The sequence below is a fragment of the Onychomys torridus genome, chromosome 7 (assembly GCF_903995425.1).
Source record: "Onychomys torridus chromosome 7, mOncTor1.1, whole genome shotgun sequence".
Classification (NCBI taxonomy): Eukaryota; Metazoa; Chordata; class Mammalia; order Rodentia; family Cricetidae; genus Onychomys; species Onychomys torridus.
The window spans coordinates 106,619,779-106,644,675 of NC_050449.1; the positions used below are offsets into that span (position 1 = coordinate 106,619,779).

Genomic DNA, 24,897 nt, shown 5'->3' on the forward strand with positions numbered 1-24,897 from the left:
TGTGTGTGCCATGATGTACATGTGGAGGTCAGAGAAGCTGTCTCAGAAAAATAAGTAAACAGATAAATAAATAAGAGAAAACAAAGAAATAAAGAAATGAACCAAGTAGGGATTTAGGGGTATGGTCCAATAGTAGAGTACTTGCTTGGTATTAATGAGGACCTGTGCACTGCAAAAATAAATAAAATAGATAAATAAAAATGAGACAATGCCTGAAATAAATGAACATTGTTATAGATGACAACTCATTAAAGCTGGAAACCTTAAGTATGTATATTTAAATCAACCTCACTTAAACCAGAGGTGGTGGCACATGACTGTAATTCCAGCACTCAGGCAGTAGACCAGAAGTTAACAGTGGGAAGTGCCGCTGTTCTTTCTCACCACTAAATTTCAAGGCAGCCTGAGGCTGGCAGTTCAAAATAACTTCCCTACGGCTCTGAGTCACACTTAGAACCCCTCAATAACCTAGGGCAGCGCTTCTCCCACATTAGCATGCTCTGAAACTCAGAGCTGGGTCCTGTCCTAGAGTCTGTGTTTCGAGGACCCATTTCCCAAATTTGAGTGGCCTAGCCTGAGGACCACACTTTATGAGCGTCAGACCACGTGCTAGGGAGGATTTACGGGGCTAGGCTTCTACTGCTGGGGGCAGTGGGGACTGGCTGTTTCCCCGCTCAGTTCTTTCTTGGTAGCCGGGACAGCCTGAAGGCCCCGGTGGACGACCAGCCCCTGTGCTTAATCAAGGCTGATTCAGGGGAACCGCCATTCCGGAGGGACGCGCAGATGCGGGCAATGATTAAACAACAGCTGCTCCTGAGTCACGTGGCTGGGAGAGGCTGGGTCTCCGCTCGGAGCCCAGAGCGGCGGGGCGGGGTGGGGCGGGGCGGAAGGCGGGTCCTGCTGGGGCGGGTCCTGGCTGAGGGTCCTCGGGCCCGGAGGTGGAGCGGCTGGCCGGAGTGCCCACGGCCGAGTGGAGAGATTCCACCCGATCGCCGTCATGCTCCGGGTCCCGTTGTGCACGCTGCTCCTGCTACTGTCGCCGCTCCTGCTGGGCGCTGCGCAAGGCGTCCACGTAAGTCTTCGGTGCCACCGCGCGGGGACGCTCCGCCGCTGGGAAGCGGCCAGAGGCCCAGGGAAGCCGCGGCTCTGCAAAGCGGGAATCCGGGGGACCCTCAGTCACCCCTCGGAGCAGGCAGGCCGCCGAGGCGCAGGCAGTGGCCAGGCCTCCCTTAGGGGGCGGGCCGGCCGGCGGGGCTCGCGTCCTTCCTGGTTGCTGGCGCGCGTGGGTTCCGCTGCAGCGATGCCCTGAGCGCGGACTTGCTTCCCCGTTTGTGCATCGCGGTCGGGGGTTAGCTGAGGTGCGCCTGCATCTTTCCAGCTTCGGTTTCTGGGGAGAGGGGCTCCAGGCTGCGCGGGGTTGCGGGAAGGCTCCTCGGGCCGTGGCGTGGGGCGCGATCCTTGCGGAGTTCGGGCTTCACGGAGCACTCCGGAAGGAGAAAAATGGGGTCAGGAGAGACTCCTGCAGTGGGGACACAGGAATATTTGTATTAGGGGACATCGCCTTTCTCAAACATCTTGTACGTTTCTTGCTAGCCACCTGCTGGCTGGTTTTAGTTTGGGGGTGTCCATCGCCTTTCTGGAAGCCTTTCCTCTTTTAGAGTTGAGGGTGGGAAAAGGCAAACTGCCCCAGGCGAGATCTCCGGGATCGAGGGGGGGCGGGGAGCTGAGGCGCGTTGGACGCGGCAGCTGGGAAGGTTCGCACCGAACCTATGAAGGGGACAGTGCGTGGTGGAACACGGCTGCTGCTGCTTTGCATTTTGAGGGAATCAGCTTGGGGCTCTCCAGATGGACTGAGTCGGGGGTAAGTTAACGTACAAGTTAGTAGACTTTAAGCCTTACAACTTGCAAAAATTACGCTCTTGGAAATGGCACACGTTTATCTAAAACCAGAGTTGAAACTTTTAAGTTTTTGGAAAAGAGTTGCTGAGAACGCTTTCATTTAAGGAAAGGGTTATTGCAAATTGAGTGCCTGCTGCTGGGTCTGAGCTTGCTATCCTTGAGAACCAATGGGAAGAGGCTCATGGGAACAGGTAGGGTAGAGGGCAGCAAGGAACCCATAATTCCTTCAGTATCAGTATGGACAGGGAGAGATAAGGGTTATGGAGGTCATTGGCCTGCTGTAATTCCTTAAGAAGTAGGAGAGGCCCTGGGAGAGGCCTCTGCAGAGGTTGCTGTCTCATCGAGAATGTAGGTACCTTCTTGAGCCCTTAGAGTAGGGCCAAAGAGAGAGACCAGTCGACTATAGCTTTCCATTGTGTTTTTGTTTGTTTACATCTGCAACATTAGCTGTCAAACTTTAGTCCTAGATGAAAAGTTAAAATTCGTGCTTTCTTTCTTTCTTTTTTTTTTTCAAGACAGGGTTTCTCTGTATAGCCCTGACTGTCCTGAAACTCACTCTGTGGACCAGGCTGGCCTCAAACTCAGAGATCTGCCTGGCTCTACCTCCAAGAGTGCTGGGATTAAAGAGGGGAACACCAGCAGCCAGCTATAATAAACCAGGCTGGAGAGGTGCCCAGCAGTTAAGAGCACTGGCTGCTCTTCCAGAGGACCCGGGTTCAATTCCCAGCACTCACATGGCAGCTCACAACTGTCTGTAATTCTAGTTCCAGGGGATCTGACACCTTCACGCCAATGCATATAAAATAAAGTTACGGGCTGGAGAGATTGCTCAGTGGTTGAGAGCACCACTGCTCTTCCAGAGGTCCTGAATTCAATTCCTAGCAACGGCATGGTGGCTCACAACCACTTGTAATGAGATCTGGTGCCCTCTTCTGGCCTGCAGGCAGAATACTGTATACATAATAAATAAATAATCTTTTAAATAAATAAATAAATAAAGTTAAAGAAAGAAAGAAAGAAAAAGAAAAAAAGAAGTCTTAAACCAATTGCACAAAGTACACTGTATGAAAAAGAAATGTCTCAGAATTTTCAGACAGAGTTGTAGTTACATTAAGATAACTCTGTTCTTTTGTTTTGATTTTTCCTTTTCAGAGCTGAGGACCGAACCCAGGGCCTTGCGCTTGCTAGGCAAGTGCTCTACCACTGAGCTAAATCCCCAACCCCCTCCCTCTCTTTTGTTTTTAATGACAAGGTCTCATGAAGCCCAAGGTGACCTCTAACTTGATATATAGTCAAACATAGCCTTAAACTTCTGACCCTCCTGCCTTTACTTCTCAGGTGCTGGGGGTATAGTTAGGTACCGTCATGCCTGTTTATGTAGTGATGAGGGTGGAACCCAGGCCTTTGTTCATGCTAAGCACTACCAACTCAGCTACACCCCAGCCCCAGAAGTCAGCTTTTATGTTGACCTTTGCAGTCCGCAGTGAACTCATGTATTGGTAGTCTTTGTAAAACTCTGTTGTACACTCACAGGAAAAGTGAGAATGGAAAGGCAGTGACAGTTAATATTGTTACGAAAATAGTTTTGACTTAGGGAGAGATTTTCCCTAGACTCCACACTGACAGCTGATAATTTAGAGTTTTTCCTATTATAAAAAAAAAAAAAAGGAAAGAATTCATACCCATTGAGGGGAACCTTTAAACATAGGAAACACTGTTAGGACGATGAGAACTGAGGCTGGCGATGTGGCCTTCCTGGTAGAGTGCCTGCCTAGCATGCATGAAGCCTGGGATTCCACCCTCAGACCCACATAAACCAACTGCCCATGGCAGAGCACTCCTATAATCCCAGCACTTGTTAGGTGGAGGCAGGAGGATTGGCAATTCAAGATATACTTGGCTACGTGGTGAATTCAAGGTCAGCTTGGCCTACGTGAGACCTGTCGTAAAAAAGAATAAAAAGAGGGAAAGAACAAACTAAAACTATCCATCACATATCACCCCATGATTGCGGTGTATTTTAATAATAAAGCATAGCAACCAACTGATATTCTAGTGGCTTGGATTTGAGGCAAGTTGGAGCTGTGTAAGCGGTCTGTGGGCTTTTATTGGATGGGAATGAGGATGCTTTAATAATCTATCCCACAAAGCTGATGCCAGTTCCTGGTTGCAGGCAGAGCTCATCTGGAAGTCTCTCATTGGCCACTGTCCTTTCTAAAGAAGTCACTTGCCTTCCAGAGTCCGCCTGCACTGAGCTGCTGGGGACTGTCCGGGAGCTGAGAGAATGGCACTCTTCAGGCAGCTCTCCCTGGGTTCCAAGGCTGCCCTGGCTGCAGCCACTGTCTTCGTGTCCATGATCCTCTCCCGCTCCTTTCTGGCTGAGACTCTCGAGCTCCAGGCCTGGCGCTGGCTGTTCCGCCTTCAGCTGGTCCTGTTTGTCAACTCTCTCATGCTCATTGGTTCCCTGTACATCTGGCGGAGCACAGTGAGCAACCTCAGCCATTCCCCTGCCGTGGAATCCACCTGTTTCCAGCTTTGGAAGCTGGTTGTCATGGCATTTCTGGCCCTGGCACATTCCAGTTTCTTCACCATGCTCTTCTTGGTGGCCGAGGAACCCTACGTGTTTTCCTTAGCAGCCTTCTCCTGCCTGGGCGCTTACATTATCATGGTTTTCTTCCTCTGTATCTTGAACGCCATGGAGCAGGCCTACCAGTTCTTAGCCTGGCGCACGGGTAGGGTGGTGGGCAGCCTTGACAAGACAAGGCACCTGGTACTCAGGCCTGCCCTGGCGGTGGCGGTGACAGCTGTCCTCAGTACCATTGGCCTTCTGAATGCTGCCCAGCCCCCAGTGGTGAAAACTGTGGAGGTGCCCATCCATCAGCTACCCGCCTCTATGAATAACCTCAAGATTGTGCTCCTTTCGGACATTCACTTGGGGCCCACAGTGGGCAGAACCAAGATGGAGATGTTTGTGAGGATGGTGAACACGCTAGATCCAGACATCACCGTGATCGTGGGTGACCTTTCTGATTCGGAAGCTTCCACCCTACAGACCGCAGTTGCTCCTTTGGGCCAGCTCCATTCCCGTCTCGGCACCTACTTCGTCACAGGTAATCATGAATACTACACATCGGATGTCAGCAACTGGTTCACACTGCTAGAATCCTTGCATGTCCGACCTCTGCATAATGAGAACGTGAAGATTTCGGCCCCCAGGGACCAGGACGGTGGTGGGGCTGATAAAGAGTGGGTCTGCTTGGCGGGTGTGGATGACATAGAAGCAGACATCCTTCACTACGCCGGCCATGGCATGGACCTTGACAAAGCTCTGGAGGGCTGCAGCCCAGATGGTGCCACCATCTTGCTGGCTCACCAGCCTCTGGCTGCCAAGAGAGCCCTCCAGGCTCGGCCAGATATAAACTTAATTCTTTCTGGGCACACTCATGCAGGGCAGATCTTCCCCTGGAATGTCGCAGCCTATCTCCTGAACCCTTTCTTTGCTGGACTCTACCAAGTAGGCCAGGCTACATTTGTGTATGTCAGTCCAGGCACAGCCTACTATGGGATACCCATGAGGTTGGGGAGCAGGGCGGAAATCACAGAACTCATCCTGTGGCGGGCTCCCTAAGCCTGCCCCAGTGGCCCTGCCCTGCCTTGTCCTTACCCAACACCTTTGTCCATCTCCTGCTCCGCCCTGGCCCTGCCCTGCCTTGCCCTGCCAGCACCACTTTGGCCACAGCCTGCTAGAACAGCGATTCACAAGGGGCAGCCTGACGAGTTCAGGCTGACTAAACTCTTCAGATAATCAGTTGTGTTTTGGTAGTACACCTGTGAGTCCACTCGGCACATAAATGCGAACACACATTTGTTTTCCAGCTGCTGTAGAGAGAGGCCCTTTTGTAGAGGTAGAGTGGTTGGAAAGAACACCTCTTAGTTCAAACTCAGGGAGAGGCAGGAGCACTTGTCTCCTGTGGGTTTAACTCTGGTTAGGACTTGGGTGGGTTCTGGAATTTCTTGATCTAGAGACAGTTGGTGTGGGCATGGACCATGTTGAGAGGTCAATCAAGATGGGCGCCATCCCTCTGCTTGCCAGAGGACTGTATCACCTTGGTTCAGTGAAGGTCACCTTTATTGAGGTCGTCAGTAGAACCCACGAGAGCATGGGCCCTTCCTGTCTTGACCTTGAGGGGTGCTGATTGCTGGGCTTGGTGGCTGAAGAAGAAATCATGGGAATCGTAGTAGGTGACGGCTCTGCAGTCTCTTCATATCTTGGCAGCTCTAAATCCTGGTTCTGTGTCATCTTTGGATGATTTCTGTGTTCAGGGGTGAGGAAAGGACACTGATATGATGAGGTATGTCTCAAGACTAAGAGTGTGGTGCAGAGACAGAGCACTTGCCAAGGAGCTGCCCCCGACTTTGAGTTCCAAGCCAGCATCACAAAACAAAACTGTAAGGTGGAGAGTGTGTGTGTGTGTGTGTGTGTGTACACACACATACGTGTGAATGGATGCTAAATCCTTCTGAAAGGTCATTTTATAGCCTGATAGTTAAGTAGCTTTATTGGTCATGGTGAGTGCAGGATTCTTAGTACAGAGAAACATTAAACAAGGCCTTAGAAACCCATGCACCCTTCAAAGTGGCTTACCTGTTTAAGGCTGGCTTCAGTTCACTCATAGCTAGATGGACTGAGGCCTCTAAGAGTTGCTAATGGCAGGAGGCCATCTGTCACCATTGGATGTCTCAGGAGATTAGAGCCCCCCTCCCCATCACCCCACGTTTGGGTCTGAGATTTTGGTGAGAGGCTGAGGTTTCTTGTCTACCCATAGGAAAGCTAAAGCTGATATGACATTCCCCCAGGCCCTGGCTCTGGAATGACAGGACTGGCTTACCTGGCTGGGGAGGGACAATGGACATGGACATGGACACCTCTAATCCATCTACCTTGGCCTCTGGCAACAGAAGCATAGGGTCATCCCTAGGGCTTCTAGACCCACAAGAAAAACAAAGGGGGGGGGGCGGGAGAGATGGCTGAGGGGTTAAGAGCACTGGCTGCTCTTCCAGAGGACCCGAGTTCAATTCCCAGCACCGCATGGTGGTTCACAACCATCTATAGTGAGATCTGATGTCCTCTTCTGGTGTGCAGGCAGAACACTGTCTACATAATAAATAAATCTTAAAGAAAGAAAGAAAAATGAAAGGAGCTATCTTGTGCATTGTCTGCAGATTTGTTGGTCTAGCCTTTGCCAGGGCCGAGAGAGACTTTGCCCTTTTTATATCAGAAAGCTTCTCTTAGGAAAAGGCCTCATTGAGATGTGTTGAGGAACATCTGCCTGGAGAGGGGCTTCCTGCTGCTTATGAGGGAAGGCTGATGTCTGCCAGTGACATGTCCTCCTTAGATCCCTGGCTTCCATCAGCCCCCAAATTGGTGTAATTCTTGTATCTACCTCAAGGCTGCTTTGGCTGGGAAGTGGCGTCTGTACCCATAGTCGGCACTTAGTGTTATGTTCACGGCAGTGCTAATCAGAGGCCTGCTCAGGAATGTGCCTGGAGAGTCTCTGGAGCAGCCAGGCCTGGGGACTGTCAGTGAGTGGCATGATGCCCTCCAGCAAAGCCCAGATGTCCATGTGATACCTGCTGAGAGCCTCCTTCCTGTTGTGTGCCTGAGTTTCTTATGCACACTCCGCTTTGTAGATGGGGGTTCTTCATCTTGTCCTTCTGTTGTGATAGGGTCTGGGGGGTGCAGGAGACTACTCACACACTCTTGTTTCCCAGTAGATAAGGTATTGGCAGAGGACCATCCAGTTTAAAAAAAAATAAAAAATGCATGCCTGTCATCCCCAGCACTCAGAAGGTGGAGACAGGACATTTGGAGTTCAAAGCTACTAGTGAGTTAGTGAGTTTGAGGCCATCCTGAGCTACATGAGACCCTGTCTTGAAAAAGAGAGAGGGAGGGGATTGGGGATTTAGCTCAGTGGTGGGAGCACTTGCCTAGCAAGCGAAAGGCCCTGGGTTCAGTCCTCAGCTCCAGAAAAAATAAAAATAAAAAAAAAAAGAAAGAGAGGGAGAGAGAAATAGCTTTGTCTTGAAACTGTGTCAGTCTCATCCCCTCTCACCTTGCACAGGATTTCAGTGAACTGGGAGAGACTTTGTTAAAAGCCACGATTTATCGATGGGATTCTGGGAGAGACCAGTGCTCAGCCCCTAGCTTTCCCGCACACACCCTCCTGGGTACCTCTCCCACCTGCCACCCCTCAGCCTCACGAAGCTCACTTTCTAAGTGTTCCCCATTTCTGGTGACTCAACCCTTTCGGGGTCCTGACTGGCCTTCCTGTGCTGATTTGCTTTTGGTCTCCCCAGACTGAGTTGACATCTTTCTCTCTTGATGCCGCAGGGAGCCCTTGGGCTCCGGCCTCTCCGGTTATGTTTACTGGTTCCTTACCTCGGGATCTGTCTCTTCAGGGCCCTAGGCTTGATGAAGTTAGCTTTGGCCGTCCTGGGTCTCTCATGTCTGATACTGTCATCTTGTCATCCGTGTGCATGGCATCCGTTCTGTTGTTTTATTTGTTTTTATTTTTGAGACGAGGTCTTGCTGTGTATACCAGTTGGCCTTCAGCCTACAGTCATCCTCCTGCCTCTGCCTCCTAAGAGCCAGATGCCAGGTGTGTGTCACTACACCTGGCTCCTTCATCCTCTCTGAACTCTGTTTTACCAAATACTTTTCTATGAACAGATGTGGGTTGGGTTACAACTCATAGGTGGAGAACTTGCCTTGCAAGTGTTAGGCCCTGGGCTCAGTCTCAGGACCTTCACAGAAAGGAAAAATAGTGGTCAGAGCCAATGAGGTGGCTCACAGGTGACACCCCCACAACACCTGACTTCAGTTCTATTCCTGGAACCCATGTTGGGAGGAGAGAACTGACTCCACAGAGCTGTCTCGGGCCTGCCCATGTATGCGGCGCCAAGTGTGTGCCCCCACTCACACTAAGATCACACAGGACACACGCACTCATACGAATAGAATAATCTCTGAAGAGACGAGGCTGCCTGCTCTTCTGAAGATCTTGTATGGAAGGGAGACAGCTGGTCTCTTCTCTGCTCGGCTTTCCTCCCACTTCGGTCTGAGTAGAGCGTTTGCTCCTTCACCTCTCCGGGTTATCCAGCCCGTTGGCATGGAGGTGTTCGTGGAATTCCCTTCTCCTCCTTTCCTCCCTGACTGGGTCTCACTAAGGAGGCAGCTGCTCTGGAAGTCATACTCTTCTGCCTCAGCCCCCTGACTCGGGATTACAGACACGTGCCTCCACGTCCATTCCCTCACAGTCGTCTTTATTTCTGTGGTACCAGTTGTACCGTACGCGCCTTCCTTTCTGAATTCAGTTGTTGGAGTGTAGCTACAGGTCAGTCGATTGTGCCGTTGCCAAAATCTATTTTGCTTATTCTTTGTGCTGTTTTTTTTTTCTGGCTCCTGTTTCATTGATCTCTGTTCTTTTGTTTTGGTTTTGTTGAGAGTGTTGCTTTTTGTTTGTTTGTTTTAGAGACAGGGTCTCAATATGTAGGCCTGGCTGGCCTGGAATCCGAGGAGAGCCTTCCGCCTCTGCCTGCTGAGTGCCAGGATCAAAGGTGTGCATGCCCAGTTCCTTCTCTAATTTTTCAAGAAACCCTTTTTACAGTTTTCTTCGGTTTGAATCAAAGTCTGAAAAAGTTCCGTGTGTCATGCCTGCGTGTCTGTCTGTGCCTGTAACATTCCCCTTACACGTGCATGCACGAAGAAGTACATGAAAATAATGTGTATTTTTAAGTTAATGTGTATGTGTGTGTGCAGTGTTAATAAAGAGGTCAGCTTGCAGGAGCTAGTTCTCTCCTACCATGTGGGGCTCTGGAATTGAACTCACACTGTACAGCTTGGTGCCAAGTGCCTTTGCTCAGCTATTTTTTTTTTTTTAGATTTATTTTTATTTTTAATCAGGTGTAGCTCTTTGTGTCTTACATGTGGGTGTGTGCACATGCATGCAGGAGCCTTAGGAAGCCAAAGGCCTGGAGCTGGAGTTAGAGGTGGTTGTGAGTTGCCTGACTTGGGTCCTCTGAACCACTGAGCCGTCTCTCCAGCTTCCTAGTTTTATTTATTTTATTTTATTTTTGGTTTTTCAAGACAGGGTTTCTCCGTGTAGTCCTGGCTGTCCTGGAACTCACTTTGTAGGCCAGGCTGGCCTCGAACTCACAGGGATCCATCCACCTGCCTCTGCCTCCCCAGTGCTGGGATTAAAGGTGTGCACCATTACCACCTGGCTTATTTTTTTAAATATGTATATTTGTCTTTTTATTTTTCCCTGAGATAAAGGGACAGAATTAAGCTAATTACTGGCCAGGAGTGCAGGAGGCTGAGGATCCAGACCCAAAGTGCTCACTGTTCCCCATGTCCTCTGCTTGCCTCTGCCTGTCCCATGGCACTGCCCTCTTTTTAGCCAGACCTTTGAAATGTGGGGAAAAAAAAGTTTTTAACACAAGACATCTATGAATAAACAAAATTAATAAGCAGAGATGTGGGGTAGAGCAAGTGTCCATAAATCTGTCCCTAGGGGTATTAGCTGTCACCATGGACCTCAGTTGTTGTGTTTCTTCGGCCTTCAGGTGGTGTCCTGGCCACAGCAGCCTCTGGGTTTCTGGTCATCAGGAATTGCCCTTGGCTTTCTCTATGATATGTGACCGGAAGGGACTGGAGAAGCCTTAGCTGTACAGAGCCCTCCCAGCCTCCTCCCCTCTTTCCAGAGCCCTGAGTTGCTAGTGTACAGTCAGATTTTTCCACCCTGGAGCTGGGGGGAGCTGACAGGGCTTGTGGAGACCCATTGGATAGGAATTTCCCAGCTTTCTCCAAAAGTTCATAATGACCCTTAACCTGTGACGTCACCACGCTGCTTTTACTCTTTGTTCAAGTCCAGGAATGTGCATAAGGGATGCAGATATATTTATTTTTAGCACTGAAGACTAGAACTTTTGGGGGAGATGTTCAAGTTACCCATTGACACCTGTACTGTTACAGTTAATGTTTTATTTTTTTAAGATGCTTAGAGCTGAAAAAAAATCGCACTGGTCAGCATTAGACTCTTGAGAAGGTACTTGGTCAAAGGGTATTTTGTGCATACTGCCTTTTTTTAAACCTCCAATATTATATGCATTATGTGTATAGTAGGGGTGGGGACTGGAGGGGGCCTGAACATCCAGTACTGTTGCTTGGAATTAATGTTTTATGTTCCTATGGCTATATACTTTGTAAACACTGATGCCACTACACCCTGCAAGTGTGAAATAAAAATGTATCGATCATGATGCCATTTCAGTGTCCATTCATTCAGAAGGGGTTGAACTGTACACTGGGCAAGTTTTGTTAATCACTAGAAGCTAGCTTCATCCTGTCTTTCTTTTTTTCCTCTTTTGCTTTCTTTCTCCTCCTCCTGCTCCTCCCTCTCCCTCCCTCCTCCCCTCTCCCTCCTCCCCTCTCCCCTTCTGCCTCCTCTTTTAAAAAAGATTTTATTATTTACTTATTTGCATGTGCGTGTGCCTGTGTGAGTTCATGTGCACCTGTGTGCAGGAGGCCAGAAGGTGGCGGCTCCTCTAGAGCTGGAGTTACAGTTGTGAGCTATATGCTGTGGGTGCTGGGGACTGAACTGGGGGCCTCTGGATGAGCGGAAGTGCTCTCTTTACCCCAGAACCACCTCCCCAGCCCTCCTACGATTTTCTGGTCACCTCATGGGTCAGGAAGTCAGAGGGAGCTGACTACTGAGAAGAGCTGTGGAACCTCAAGGGGGTTTTCTTCTCCCTGGCAGGGAAGGTTAGAGATGCCTGTGTGAATGCTGCCCAGTGGTGGTGCCTGCCTCCAATCCCAGCACACAAAAACACAAATAAAGGAAGAAAAGGAAGAGAAGAAATGCCTGTCCTTTGGCTTCCCCGGACCTCTGCTATTGGCCTTATGCTCCTTTGAGACCCCTTCTTGGACCCCTTCCCCGGGTCTGAATAACACGATGTTGTTTATGTATTGGATGAGCAGGACAGTCTGTGGATGTCGAGGGAGTTACTTTCCTTTTTCTTTTTGGTTTTTGATACTGTTTCTTTGTGTAGCCCCGGTTGTCCTGGAACCCACCATGTAGACCAAGCTGGCCTTGAGCTCTCATATCCGCCGCCTCTGTCTCTGGAGCACTGAGATTAAAAAGGCAGGTGCTACTAAGCCTGGCTGTGACAAAAGGCCTGGCAAGGCCTTTATGGGATGAAAGGTTGATTCTCACTTCTTTAAAATTACTACCATTTTTCTATGTGTATGCATGTGTGTGCGTGTGCACATGCTACACACATGGAGCTCACAGGACAACTTTCGGGAGTTCTTTCCACCCTGTGAGTCCTGGGATCAAGCTCAGGTTGTCAGGCATGGTGGCAAGTGTCCACCCTCTGTGCCATCTCCTTGGTGCTGTCATGGCTAATGGTTGAAGGAGACGCAGTCCATCCTGGGGGGGGGGGGAGGCATGGTGAGGTATGGTCATGCTGTGTAAGCAATCAGGAAGTAGAGTTGACCTACCAAACCTCAAGACCTGCCCTCAGTGGCGGACTTTCTCCAGCAAGGGTCTAAATGTTCCACAACCTTCTAAAACAGGATCATCGTCTGGAGATCAGATGTTTGGACTCTGTGCCCATGGGTGACATTTTATGTTCAAGTTGCAACAGGTCTCCTTCTTCACAGTCATGCTCTCGGGTGACACAGAGCTGGGCAGTGACTGTTGCCTGTGGCAAGAGAGGGTGAACACTGCTTCCTGTCTGCCCACACAGGCTGCTTCTCTGCCTATGAAGGACAGGGTTTGAAAAGATTCCCACGGGGGAAGCACGCCCAGTGCTGGAGGCATGTTCTCTGTTCTACGATAACCCACACCTGTGATGCCCGCTCTCAGAGCCAGGCTTAGGTATAAATAGTCCACTGCTGCTCATTGCTGCCCACTGTTGCTCACTGCTGAGAGGGCTCACTGGATGTTGATAGGGAAAACCATTCCGGGTCAGTCCCAGTTTGTATTCCAACAAGAGAAATAACAGTAGGGTGCACTCTCTATTCCTGGGATCCACTGTGTGCAGGACTTGGGCCTTCCTGGGAGTGACAAGAGAGAATGATGGTATGTCACAGTTCCTAGTATAAACGTTGGCTTAAACTATGCTGACAGTATTCCTAAGGCCTGGATGCATCTCTTTCCTGAGGACACCCTGTAGGTACCCTGAGTCCCATTGTTGAGGGCTTGGGAATAGTGCTTGTGCTACTGATCACACTGTGGGGTCCTTCCTTCAGGGGGGTCCATTCACCTCTCCCTTTTACCACTGTGTCGGGAGACTGACTCAAAGCTGGGAACTGGAAACAGGCATCTCAATTTTCTAGTGGAAGACATTAGCCATTGCCTATCTATCTCACCACACGGGGATGCTATGATTTCCAAGACACTGTCTATCTCACCACACGGGGATGCTATGATTTCCAAGACACTGTCTATCTCACCACACAGGGATGCTGTGATTTCCAAGACACTGCCTGGGATCACTACTGGAAACTGTGTCCCTCGGCTTTTGATGTTTACAGTGGTCCCCTTGATGATGCTGGGATCTTGTCATCCCCAGCGATAGAGGGGCCAGTGTCACAGCCGTACCTTTGGTCATCACTCCTCTCTTGAGGACACTGTCAGGGAGAGGCTAAGGTTACCAAAGGCCTCCTCACAATGTCCTCACTGAAGGTCATCTCTGGGCCTCCTGAGGCCTATGGTTTATATAGTCAGACAGTAGGTTCTTTGATATCCATCTTTACCTTGCTCCCCCCTGAACCTTGCTTCCTCAGGGTCATAGGCACACCTGGCATCTTCTCTTCCCTTCCTGCAGGCTGCTGTCATGTTTGTGTCCAAGAAACCATTCCGTGAGTTTAGGGATAGCTCATGGGTCATGGCAGACACCCCACTCCAGTGTCCTCTCCCAGGACACTGTGTCCTTTGCCCTCTAGATTCATTCCCAGTGTTCTACCATGGTTAGACCCTCCACCTTGCTTTCCTGGTGGGAGATGAGGGTCTCTGCAGACACCATCACCAAAGCGTGTACCACTCAAAGACTGCTCTGAACGCGTCAGTCTCTCTTCAGAGCTTCCAAACCTGCTAACCAAGCCAGCCAGCCTTGCAGTCTGTCCAGCTCCTGGTAAACCAAACAAGCTAAGTCACATGCCAGCTCCTGTGTGAGGAGATTCTTCAACAGGTAGAGAGAGCTCTTGCTGTGCAAGCCTGATGATCTGGGTTCAGTCCCACAACCTGCAGAAAAGAGGGGGCAGAGAACTGACTCTACAGTTGTCTGATTGCCTCATGCGTGTTCTGGCACATGCACAACACCACACATGCTACACATTCACACACACACACATACACACACTAAGGCACATTCCAAATCCTGCCCCCTTTAACCTAGGCCTCTTCTGTCCAGCATAGGTGAGGAGCGTGGCGTACATTTTGGGGTATTCTTGCTCGCCCACTAAACACTAGCTGTAAGGTCTGGTTGCTAGTCGACACCTCCCAAAACTCCAGATGCTGACCCCCAACCCATGTTTAGGTATTGGTTACAGTTCTCGTCGCTCCGACAGAAGAAACTTAAGGGTTAATTTTTGCTCACGGTGTGAGGGTGCAGTCCACCATGATGGCAAGAGTGTGAAGCGGCTAGGCACATTGTGTCCACAGTGGAAAGCAAGAAATGAATTTGGGTGCTCAGCTCAATTTCTCTTTTTTCTTCAGCCAGGGACCCCAGCCTGTGGCATAATGCCTCCCACAATCTGAGTGAGTCTCCCATTCCCAGTTAAAACTTCCTGGAAACTCTCTCACAGACATACTGTGAAGAAACACCATGACTAAGGCAACTTATAAAAGAGAGCATTTAATTGGGGGCTTGCTTAGAGTTCCAGAGGGTTAAAGTTCATGATCATGGCAGGAGCGTGGCAACAGGTAAGCAAACATGGTGCTAGAGCAGTAGTTGAGAGCTTACATCTGATCCACAGGGAGCTAACTAGGAAGGCTCTGCTTTAGAAGCCCCAAATTGGACTACTAGTGACACACCTCCTTCAACAAGGCCACACCTTTTCCTAGTGACACACCTCCTCTAAACAAAACCACACCTCATAATCCTTTCTAAACAATTCTACCTGGAGGGCAGTGGTGGTACACACCTTTGATCTCAGCACTTGGGAGGCAGAGGCAGGCAGATCTCAGTGCATTAGAGGCCAGCCTGTTCTACAGAGTGAGTTCCAGGACAGCTAGGGCTTACACAGAGAAACCTTGTCTAAAAAAAGAAAAAGAAAAAGAAAAGGAAAGAAACAATTCTACCATTCAGGGACCAAGCACTCATATATGAGGCCATGGGGACCATTCTTATCCAAAATACTACACTTACCCTGGAGGTCTCTCTTGGTGATTCTAAATTCCATTAAGCTGATACTCAGGGTTACCCATCTCATGAGGCGATTCCTGGTACCACTTGTCTTAATCTGGGTTCCTCTGAAAACAGAACCTGAAACAAGGGTTTAGGGGCAGGGAGCTTGAGAATCCAGACAAGAAGACAGGAATGGGGGGCAGGAGAAGAAGGGAAACCCTGTGAACCTCATTTTCTAGTCCTAATTATGGACGTCAGCTAACCCATCTGCTGCTTAGGACCATGCTTCTGTAAGTCCCCAGTTAACTCAGTAGTCCTGGGTCCATCTGCCTTTTTCTTCAGCCTCATGGCACTTGTGACTAGGTCCTATAGCTCAGGGATGAGCTTTTCTGGAACAAATGCCCCTCTGCTCAATTTCAGCCTCAGTAGCGGTAAAGCAGCCATGGTTGCATCTAGCTATGTCTCATATTATGATTCAACATGAAGTGCGCAGTCCCACCGAGAAAGTGGTCCTAAGTCACCATTGGTGGGGACATTTAGAGCCCAGCAACCCAACTGACAAACAGTGGAGCCCTGGACTCCCTAGGCAGATATCAGGCTGCAGGTGATCCAGGACTCGATGTCTTCACATTTGCTCCAGATGTTTCCATGTGGCTTCCAAAGCTGCCGTAGGCTATGATGCTAATGAATCCTGGCATTTTGTTCTCGGAAAGCTGAAAGGGGCTGCTGGCTTCTGGTAGCCCTGGCTGCAGGCAGGGGTAATGGTGGGGTGGTCCGTTCTAGTTGCCTCTTGCTACTGTCTTTGTCCACCAGGGTGCGGTGTTCCACTTTGCCTAACAGCTCCTGAAGTGAACCCCAAACTGGTTTCCTTGACTCCTTATTTGACATTACAGCCAGTGAAGGTGTATGTGTGTAACTCCACACTGTGTAAAAGGCATTTCAGAGGTAATGCAGTCAATACTGTGTGCAGTGCACTGTTTTCTGTTCTTGTGAAACGGCGCTGATGGACTCCACCCACCCCCCCCCCCATTCACTTCAACTCATCAACTGGATTGTGCCCTACAGCTTTAAAAATCTTGGTTTAAAGTTCCCTTCCTCTGGTACCCTGGCAGTTATGGCTAAGATGTAGAGTTGGAGCGGACACTTGCCCAGGCCACTCTGAGACTCAGAGCGGCAGCTAGGAGAGGCCTTTGTGGATCTGTTGCTTTGATTAAGACAGGGTCTCATGTAGCCCAGGCTGACCGCAAATTCTGGATCTAGCCAAGAATCACTTTGAATTCCTCTTGGCAACACTTCCCTGCCACTGCATCTCCAGCACCTGATCCATTGGTGTCTGCCCTGTGCTTTTTTTTTTTTTCAGATTTATTTATTTACTATGTATACAGTGTTCTGCCTGCATGCCAGGAGATGGCGTCAGATCTCATTACAGATGGTTGTGAGCCACCATGTGGGTGCTGGGAATTGAACTCAGGACCTCTGGAAGAGCAGCCAGTGCTCTTAACCGCTGAACCATCTCTCCAGCCTTGCCTTGTGCTTTATTCTTAGACTTTTCTGAATGGGTCTTGGTGATCCCAGCGATATGGCTGTTTAGCTTATGTGTAGCATGAATCATAAAGAGTCTTGTTAATAAAAACAAACCCAGAGCCAGGTATTGGGGTGAATGCTGGAAGATCAGAGAAGCAGACAAGCCACAGCTACCTCACCTTGCCAATTCCTCAGCTGATCTGTTTCCTCAGACTGGAAGTCTCTGAGTCCTCATCCAGAATGAATCTCAACTGAACTGTTGCTAAAAGCCTAAAAGCTTAACCAGGCTAAAAGCTTAACTAGCTCTAGTTTCTGGTCCTCACGCCTTATATACCTTTCTGCTTTCTGCCATCACTTCTTGGAATTAAAGGCGTGAGTCACCATGCCTCGCTGTTTCCAGTGTGGCTTTAAACTCACAGAGATCCGGATGGATCTCTGCCTCCCAAGTGATAGGATTAAAGGCGTGTGTATCATCATTTTCTGGCCTTTATGTCTATCTAGTGGCTGTTCTGTCCTCTGACCCCAGATAAGTTTATTAGGATGCACAGTATACTGGGGGATACAGTATATCACCACAGATGTGTGTGCCCTTGTCTCCATGCCTCACAAACAGCACAGTGGATATATAGTCTCAGTTCCTAAGCATCTATGGGCTCCAGATTTTGGGAGCAGAGCCATAGTAGTAGATGGCCTCCTCAGTGACTCCGTTAGCCAAGTCACCCTGTGTGCTGGGCTGAACAGTAGCTTGTTTGATACTCTAGAGACTGATAAAGTCTACTGATAGATTATGTGACTTAAACAGAAAATCACCTGCCCCTACCCACAATTCCACTTCTGAAGTAAAGGTCCACATTCTCACGGGGTCCCTTCCTCTCCCTGCAGAATGTCTCCCGGAGGACATTTGAGCTGGACTACAGCCAGGACCGCTTCCTCAAGGATGGGCTGCCATTCCGATACATCTCAGGAAGCATTCACTACTTCCGGATACCCCGCTTCTACTGGGAGGACCGGCTGCTGAAGATGAAGATGGCTGGGCTGAACGCCATCCAGATGTAAGGAAGGGCACCTGGCTGAGACCCCCACACACTCATGCCTAATTTTATTGCTGTACTATCAGCTCTTCTGTTCCTCAGAAGCAGGAGAGAGCTCTGTGTGGATTTCTGAGGGCTTGTCACTAGCTTGACTGGCCTTCCGTCAGGTATGAACCACTTCTCTCTTGAACTTTGTCATCAGAAATCATAAAATAGAAATCAGCTTGAAAAGGCAACAGTAGAGGCCGGTGAATGACTCGGTTTGCCTGCTACCAGACTTGACAGCTGAGTTCGGTCCTGGGGCCCTACGTGGTGGAAGAGAAGAACAGACTTTTGCAGGGTGTTGTCTGATCTACGCTCGCGCACACACACACACACACACACACACACACACACACACACACACACACACCAATAAAAGGGAAGAAGGCAACATATAGTGAACTCTGGGAATGTGCAGGGCACTTTGGACAGAGTGGTTCTCTCTGTCTGAGATAGACATCATGTTCCTGTTTATAGCTCATAAAATAAATTTCTGCCAAGGTCATTGGTTGTTAGTCCAGCGAGAAGCCAAACATGAGGTTTGGAGGCAGCCATAGCTGCTTGGGGGGTGTGAGGGAGGTTTACATGGCTGCTTTGGTAGGGGGAACCTTGTGCTTAGGTTTTTGGAATCCAGCTTACCTTACTGGGTCAACTTTGAGCCCAGGCAGTAGGTTCCCACCCATGGGCAAGTCCCCACCCCCTCTGATACTGTGAGCTGACTAACTGGAGGGAAGCTGAGGCAGTTGACCACTCTGGTTTTTATAGAGCTGATGTAGATTACTGATAGTGTCTTAAAAGATAAAGGGTGAGAAAACCTTAATTGCTTTAGTAGATACCTAGGGGGAGTCCCACTTATGATTCTGTTTCTATGGCCCCTGGCAGAGGGAATCCAAGCTCACCGACTGTGGTAGACACACTGAGTTCTGTAGCCGAATTTCTATGCGGTCTTATTTAAAAAAACACAGAGCCAAATATAGGGGTGAAATTCTAGAACTGTGGGACTATAGGGATACTGGCGGACTCCCGAACAATGGTTGTGTGTTGAGAAACATGCAAATGTGTGTCTCCACCAGAATTGGGGGAGCTGGTTAAGTTTGGTTCATTTTATTTCCTGGCCCAGTATACCTGACAAAAATCTTTGGTCTTCTTGAAGTGATTGGAGAGTTTCCTGTGGTTCAGGTTCCAGTGCTGGGAGCTGAATTCAGGCTTTGCACACACTGAGCGCTTTACCACTGGGCGACATAGGTCTGGACGGGGTAGTCTTGTGTTGTTTTGTTTGCCTGGTATGGATGTTTTGTATGCATGTATAGCTATGAACCGTGTGCATGCAGTGCCCACAGAGGCCAGCAGAGGGCGTCAGATCCACTGGAACTGAAGTTACAGATGGTTTTGGGAGGCCATATGGGTGGGAACCAAGCCTAGATCCTCTGATAGAGCAGGGAATGCTCTTAACCATTGAGCCACCTCACCACCACCACCACACGCGCACCCATGCACACTCTTTTAAAGATAGGATCTCTCTGTGTAGCTCAGGATAATCTAGAACTCAAAATCTGCCTCAACTTCCTGAGTACTAAGATCACAGCAGGTAAGTACAACCTACTAAGCCTGACTTTTTTTTTTTTTTAGATTTTACTTATTTTTACTTTATTTGCATTGGTGTATCACTTGCGCGTATGTCTATGTGAGGATGTCAGATCTTGGAGTTACAGACAATTGTTAGCTGCCATTTGGGTGCTGAGAATTGAACCTGGGTCCTCTGGAAGAGCAGTCAGTGCTCTTAACTGGTGAGCCATCTCTCCAGCTCCCAACCTGACTTATTTTTACTTTTATTAAAGTGCTTTTGTTTGTTTGTTGTTTTGAGACAGGGTCTCTCTATGTAGTCCTGGCTGTCCTGGAACTTTCTATGATGGCTGGCCTTGAACTCACAGAGGTCCACCTGCCTGTGCCTTCTGGGCCCTGGGATTAAAGAACAGTGCTGTTTCTTTGTTTTTCAAGTAGAGTCTCATGTAGCCCAGGATACCCTCAAATTTATTGTGTACCCCAGGCTGGCCTTTAACCCCTTATTTTGCTTCCACTTCTCAAGTCCACTGTGCTCCACTCAACATTTATTTATTTAATATGTATATTTTTTGTTTTGTTTTGTTTGTTTGTTTTTCAAGACAGAGTTTCTCTGTGTAGTTTTGGAGCCTGTCCTGGATCTCACTCTGTAGACCAGGCTGGCCTCGAACTCACAGAGATTCACCTGCCTCTACCTCCCGACTGCTGGGATTAAAGGCGTACACCACCGCCACCCAGCCTTAACCTTTATGTTTTAAATAACTACATCTCATATTACTTTAGCATAATAATTAGGGTTTATGTGTTTTTTCTTGTTGAGTTTTTCAGTGTGCTGAAAGATCTGTCACGGTTTCTCTACAGACTGTTCAAGAGGGCTGGGTTTGGGCTCTATGTTAGAGCGTGTGCCTGGCATGTTTGAGAGTTGGGTTCAATCCTCTGGGTGATAAACTAGCCAAGTATAAAGTGAATTCAAGGGAGAATCTGATGAAGAGAGGGGTACAGAGATGGCCAAGAAAGCCAGCTGAAATAAATCTGTCTGGGCAGATAAAGGTGGTAAATGTCATTCATGTCCCTTGGAGTGGTTGTCTCTGTGTGAAGATCATCATTTGTAACCCTACCAGACTACCAGCCAACAAAAATCTACAAATTAATCTCTATTTTCATGATCTTCCCTGATCACCAGTCATTAAGCAAAAGAGAATAGAAGAGTCAGGAGTGGTCCCGCCAGACCATCGCCAGCACTGTGCAGAGGGAATGCCTCTGCCTCCTTCGAGTCAAGTTATGTGTCTCCCATCCAAGGACTAACCTGGCTTGGCTCTGCTTAGCTTCCAAGATTAGTGTGTTATTGCCACAGACTGGGTATTAGTTCCCAACAACACTCCCACTCCTTTTTTGTTTTGTTTGTTGTTTTGTTTTGTTTGTTTGTTTTTGTTTTTCCAAGACAGGCTTTCTCTGTAGCTTTGGAGCCTGTCCTGGACTAGCTCTGTAGACCAGGCTGGCCTTGAACTCACAGAGATCCACCTGCCTCTGCCTTCCGAGTGCTGGGATTACAGGCGTGCGCCACCACCGCCCGGCTGGTTTTATGTTGTTGTTGTTGTTTGAGCAGAGGATCGAACCTAGGGCCTTGCACTTGCTGGGCAAGCGCTCTACCACTGAGCTAATTCCCCAACCCCCCACTCCTTTTTTAAAAAGGTTTTTCTTTATTACACCTTATTTACTTTGTGTGTGTGTGTGTGTGTGTGTGTGTGTGTGTGTGTGTGTGTGTACCTGTGCAAGTGTGTGCTGCAGCATGTATATGGAAGACAGGATAAAGTGTAGAAGCTGGCACTCTCCTTACATCATGCAGGTTCCAGGATTGAACTCCTGGGGTCAGGCTTGGCGGCAATGCCTTTCTTTACCTGTGAGCCTTTGCACTGGCCTGTCTTCCACCCCTTGGCCTGTGTTTTCAAGTGGTATTAGAGCCTGAGCCCCCTTTTCTTCCCTCCCACTCACCTACCATCTGTGAGGATTTTGGCTGTGTGTGTCTTCATAGGTATGTGCCCTGGAACTTTCATGAGCCCCAGCCAGGACACTATGAGTTTTCTGGGGACCATGATGTGGAGTATTTCATTCACCTGGCTCATGAGCTGGGGCTCCTGGTGATCCTGAGGCCTGGGCCCTACATCTGTGCAGAGTGGGACATGGTGAGTGTGTTCACACAGGGCTCTGCCTGCCTGTGGGTGAGTTAAGACAGGAGTGGTGGATGGTGATGGGTGTGGTGTCTGGGCAAAGCAGCTTAAAGCAATCTGCGACTCAAAGTCTAGAGCATGTGGTGCAGTGCCTCCATGGGCGTCTGTTCCTTTAGTGAGGCAGAGAGGAGCAGGCTTGAGCCAGAGCATTGGGGCTTCCTCTTGGCCATTCACTTAAGCACAAAGCCACACAGTCAATCCCAGTGCAGCAAAACCAAACCACAGCAAGAATACTAAAGTAGAAGGAAAGAAAAGGGGGGGGGGGGCGGGGAGAAAGAAAAAGAGGCTGGAAAGATGGCTCAGCAGTTAATAGCACTATCTACTCTTCCAGAGGACCTGGGTTCGATTCCCAGCACCCACATATGTTGTGGTATTGTGTTCCCCAAAATACTGTGCACCCTAATAAACTTATCTGGGGTCAGAGACAGAACAGCCGCAATATTAAACATAGAGGATAGGCAGTGGTAGCACACGCCTTTAATCCTAGCATTCTAGAGGCAGAAATCCATCTGTTCAAGGATACAGCCAAGCATGGTGACTCACGCTTTTAATCCCTGAAAGCGAGCCTTTAATCCCAGGGGGTGATGGTAGAAAACAGAAGGGTATATAAGGCGTGAGGACCAGAAACTAGAAGCTTTTGGCTGGTTAAGCATTTAGGCTTTGAGCAGCACAATTCAGCTGAGATTCATTCCAGATGAGGACTCAGAGGTTTCCAGTCTGAGGAAATAGGATCAGCTGAGAAACTGGCAAGGTGAGGTAAGCTGTGGCTTGTTCTGCTCCTCTGATCTTCCAGCATTCACCCCAATGCCTGACTTAGGTTTTTTTGTTTTTGTTTTTGTTTTTTAAGGTTTATTATGCATACAGTGTTCTGTTTGCATGTATCCCTGCAGGCCAGAAGAGGGCACCAAATCTCATTACAGATGGTTGTGAGCCACCATATGGGTGCTGGGAATTGAACTCAGGACCTCTAAAAGAACAGCCAGTGTTCTTAACCTCTGAGCCATCTCTCCAGCCCCGAGGGTTTGTTTTTTATTAATAAGAACTTTTAAGATTCCTGCTACACACATGGTGACTCACAACCATCTGTGATTCTCATTCCAGGGGATACAATGCTCTCTTCTGGCCTCTGAGGGCACTGCATGCACATGGTACACTGACATACATACAGGCAGAACATCCATACATATAAAAAGTAAATAAATAAATGCATTTTTAAAGAGGAAGACAAGGGGGAATTTTGCAGGGTGTGGTGGTCATGCCTGTAATCCAAGCCCTTAAGTGGTGAAGACAGGAAGATTAAAAACTCAATGCCAGCCTGTGCCATGTAGGGGTTCCAGCCTTAGGCTTGGCTACATAGTGAGATTGTCTCAAAACTGGGGGGGTGGGGTTCTCAGAACACTATCAACAGAGTGATCTTAAGTTTCCTATCTTCCAGTCTTCCAGAAGCCCAGGTCATTTCCCCCTCTCTTTTCCCTCCCTGCTGACAAGACTCTCTCATCTGCTTTCATGAAGCGGACAGTATGACAGCTGCTGTTTTCTGTCTTGTAGGGAGGCTTACCTGCTTGGCTACTAGAGAAAGAATCTATTGTTCTTCGATCTTCTGACCCAGGTGAGTTACTGACGCCTCTAAAGGATTCTAGGAGATCAGTCAGTTTATATAATTTAAAGGTAGGGCTCCGATGTGTAAATACTGGTTAGTGGGGTGTCAATCACCCTCAGCAGACAGTGAGCATGCAGGAGACACTGCCTCTTGTGGGCTTGAACGGATCTCACTGATAAATGGGTCACTCTTTGCATTCAAAACCTGGTTAGCCAAGTGGGCTCAATACTTGTTTTCTCTTCCTACACACTTAGTCAGTGACACAGCCAGCTAGTCAGAATGGCAGCGCTGGTTCTATAGTGATGTCACTCGATTTCCTGGAGCCGGGTGTCTTCTGTGTCATGGCATTTTTGGAATGATTTGTAAAGGACAGCTTTTTGTCTTATCTTTTTAAACCACAAGACATTGTTTCAGCTGTAAAACCCTAAATAGTCATTCAGTTGCATCTGTGTGTGTGTGTGTGTGTGTGTGTGTGTGTGTGTGTGTGTGTGTGTGCATGTGTGTGTTTCCCTCATACCATATGAGCTTCTCTTTTATACTCTTGACATATTATTCTTGTTCTCACTCGTGCTGTCTCATGAGTCCCATGACAACTTTATGAAGCATATGCTTTTGTCTGTCTCTTGAGTTTGTAAATATATCGTTTATTAGATGTTAATTTTGTCTGGATGTAGAGGCACACACAAGGTAATCTTAACACTTGGAAAGTGGAGGTAGGAGAATCAGGATTTCAAGGTCATCCTCAGCTACATATCAGGTTTTAGTCTAGCCTGAGCTATATGAGACCTTGTCTCAAAAACAAAAAACCTCTAAGTTATTTATTTGTTTTGTTTGGTTTTTGAGAGAGGGTTTCTCTGTGTAGCCCTGGATGTTCTGGAACTCACTCTTGTAGACCAGGCTGGCTTTGAACTCAGAGATCCTCCTGCCTCTACCTCCCAAGTGCTAGGAACATATATCACTGTGCCTTTTTTTTTAAATGTATATGGGTGCATATATGCTTATGCCATGTCAGAAGAGGGTGTTGGATGCTCTGGAACTGGAGTTAAAGACAGGTAACATGTAGGTGCTGGGGGTTCAACCTTACACTCTCTATATAGTTGTGGATGATCCTGAAGTTCTCATCCTCCAGCCTCCAAAGTGTTGGGATTACAGTTGTGTGCTTCCATGTCCGGTATATGCATTGCTGGGGATCAGAAGCCAGAGCCTGGTGCATGCTGGACAACACTCTACCAACTGAGCCACATCCTCTACCCTACTGTGATTGAGAGGACTTGGTCTTCAGTGCCTGTCTGTGCCTCTTGTACCTTTCCTGGTAGGCCTGTGCTTCTGGCTTTGAGCCCTACAGCAGGATGGGTTGCCAGGTGAACTTGGATAACAGGATACTAGCTTGCAGGACCATGTCCAGCTGACTGTGGCTGCCTAGTTTTCGAAGACAGTTGTTGAAGGCTGCAGGATACACTGTATGTATCTCCTGGCTTTAAAAGTCAGCCAAGATAGCTTAGCTGACTTGATCATTGAAGCAATCTCTGAGATGCTTTACACACACACACACACACACACACACACACACACACACACACGAATAAACTAGTTGACAAAG

General features: G+C 48.6%; 2 protein-coding genes across 7 annotated transcripts in view; both read left to right on the top strand.

Moving 5' to 3' along the window:
* The first annotated feature begins 894 nt into the window (after positions 1-894).
* Glb1 (galactosidase beta 1) overlaps positions 895-24,897 on the top strand; it is a 74,313-nt gene continuing 50,310 nt past the window's right edge. The window contains exons 1-4 of one of the 2 annotated variants that reach the window (XM_036192117.1): positions 895-1,072; positions 17,719-17,888; positions 21,502-21,652; positions 23,246-23,306. In XM_036192117.1, coding sequence (XP_036048010.1) covers positions 998-1,072; positions 17,719-17,888; positions 21,502-21,652; positions 23,246-23,306 — 457 coding nt within the window. In that variant the 5' untranslated portion in view covers positions 895-997. The other variant, XM_036192118.1, reaches the window with a different exon arrangement.
* Positions 1,011-6,926, top strand: Tmppe (transmembrane protein with metallophosphoesterase domain). Of its 5 annotated transcripts, none has more exons than XM_036192121.1 (2): positions 1,011-1,072; positions 4,073-6,926. In XM_036192121.1, exon 2 carries the CDS (start codon positions 4,184-4,186, stop codon positions 5,525-5,527), a length of 1,344 nt encoding a protein of 447 aa, XP_036048014.1. In that variant the 5' UTR covers positions 1,011-1,072; positions 4,073-4,183; the 3' UTR covers positions 5,528-6,926. The 5 variants fall into 5 exon arrangements, with proteins under 5 accessions (XP_036048014.1, XP_036048013.1, XP_036048016.1 ...); XM_036192120.1 differs by lacking the exon at positions 1,011-1,072 and adding an exon at positions 1,298-1,358; XM_036192123.1 differs by lacking the exon at positions 1,011-1,072 and adding an exon at positions 1,308-1,358 and having other exon boundaries at positions 4,138-6,926.

Excerpts from the sequence above, each read along its gene's own strand:
- Tmppe (XM_036192121.1), top strand. The coding sequence starts at position 4,184 with ATGGCACTCTTCAGGCAGCTCTCCCTGGGTTCCAAGGCTGCCCTGGCT.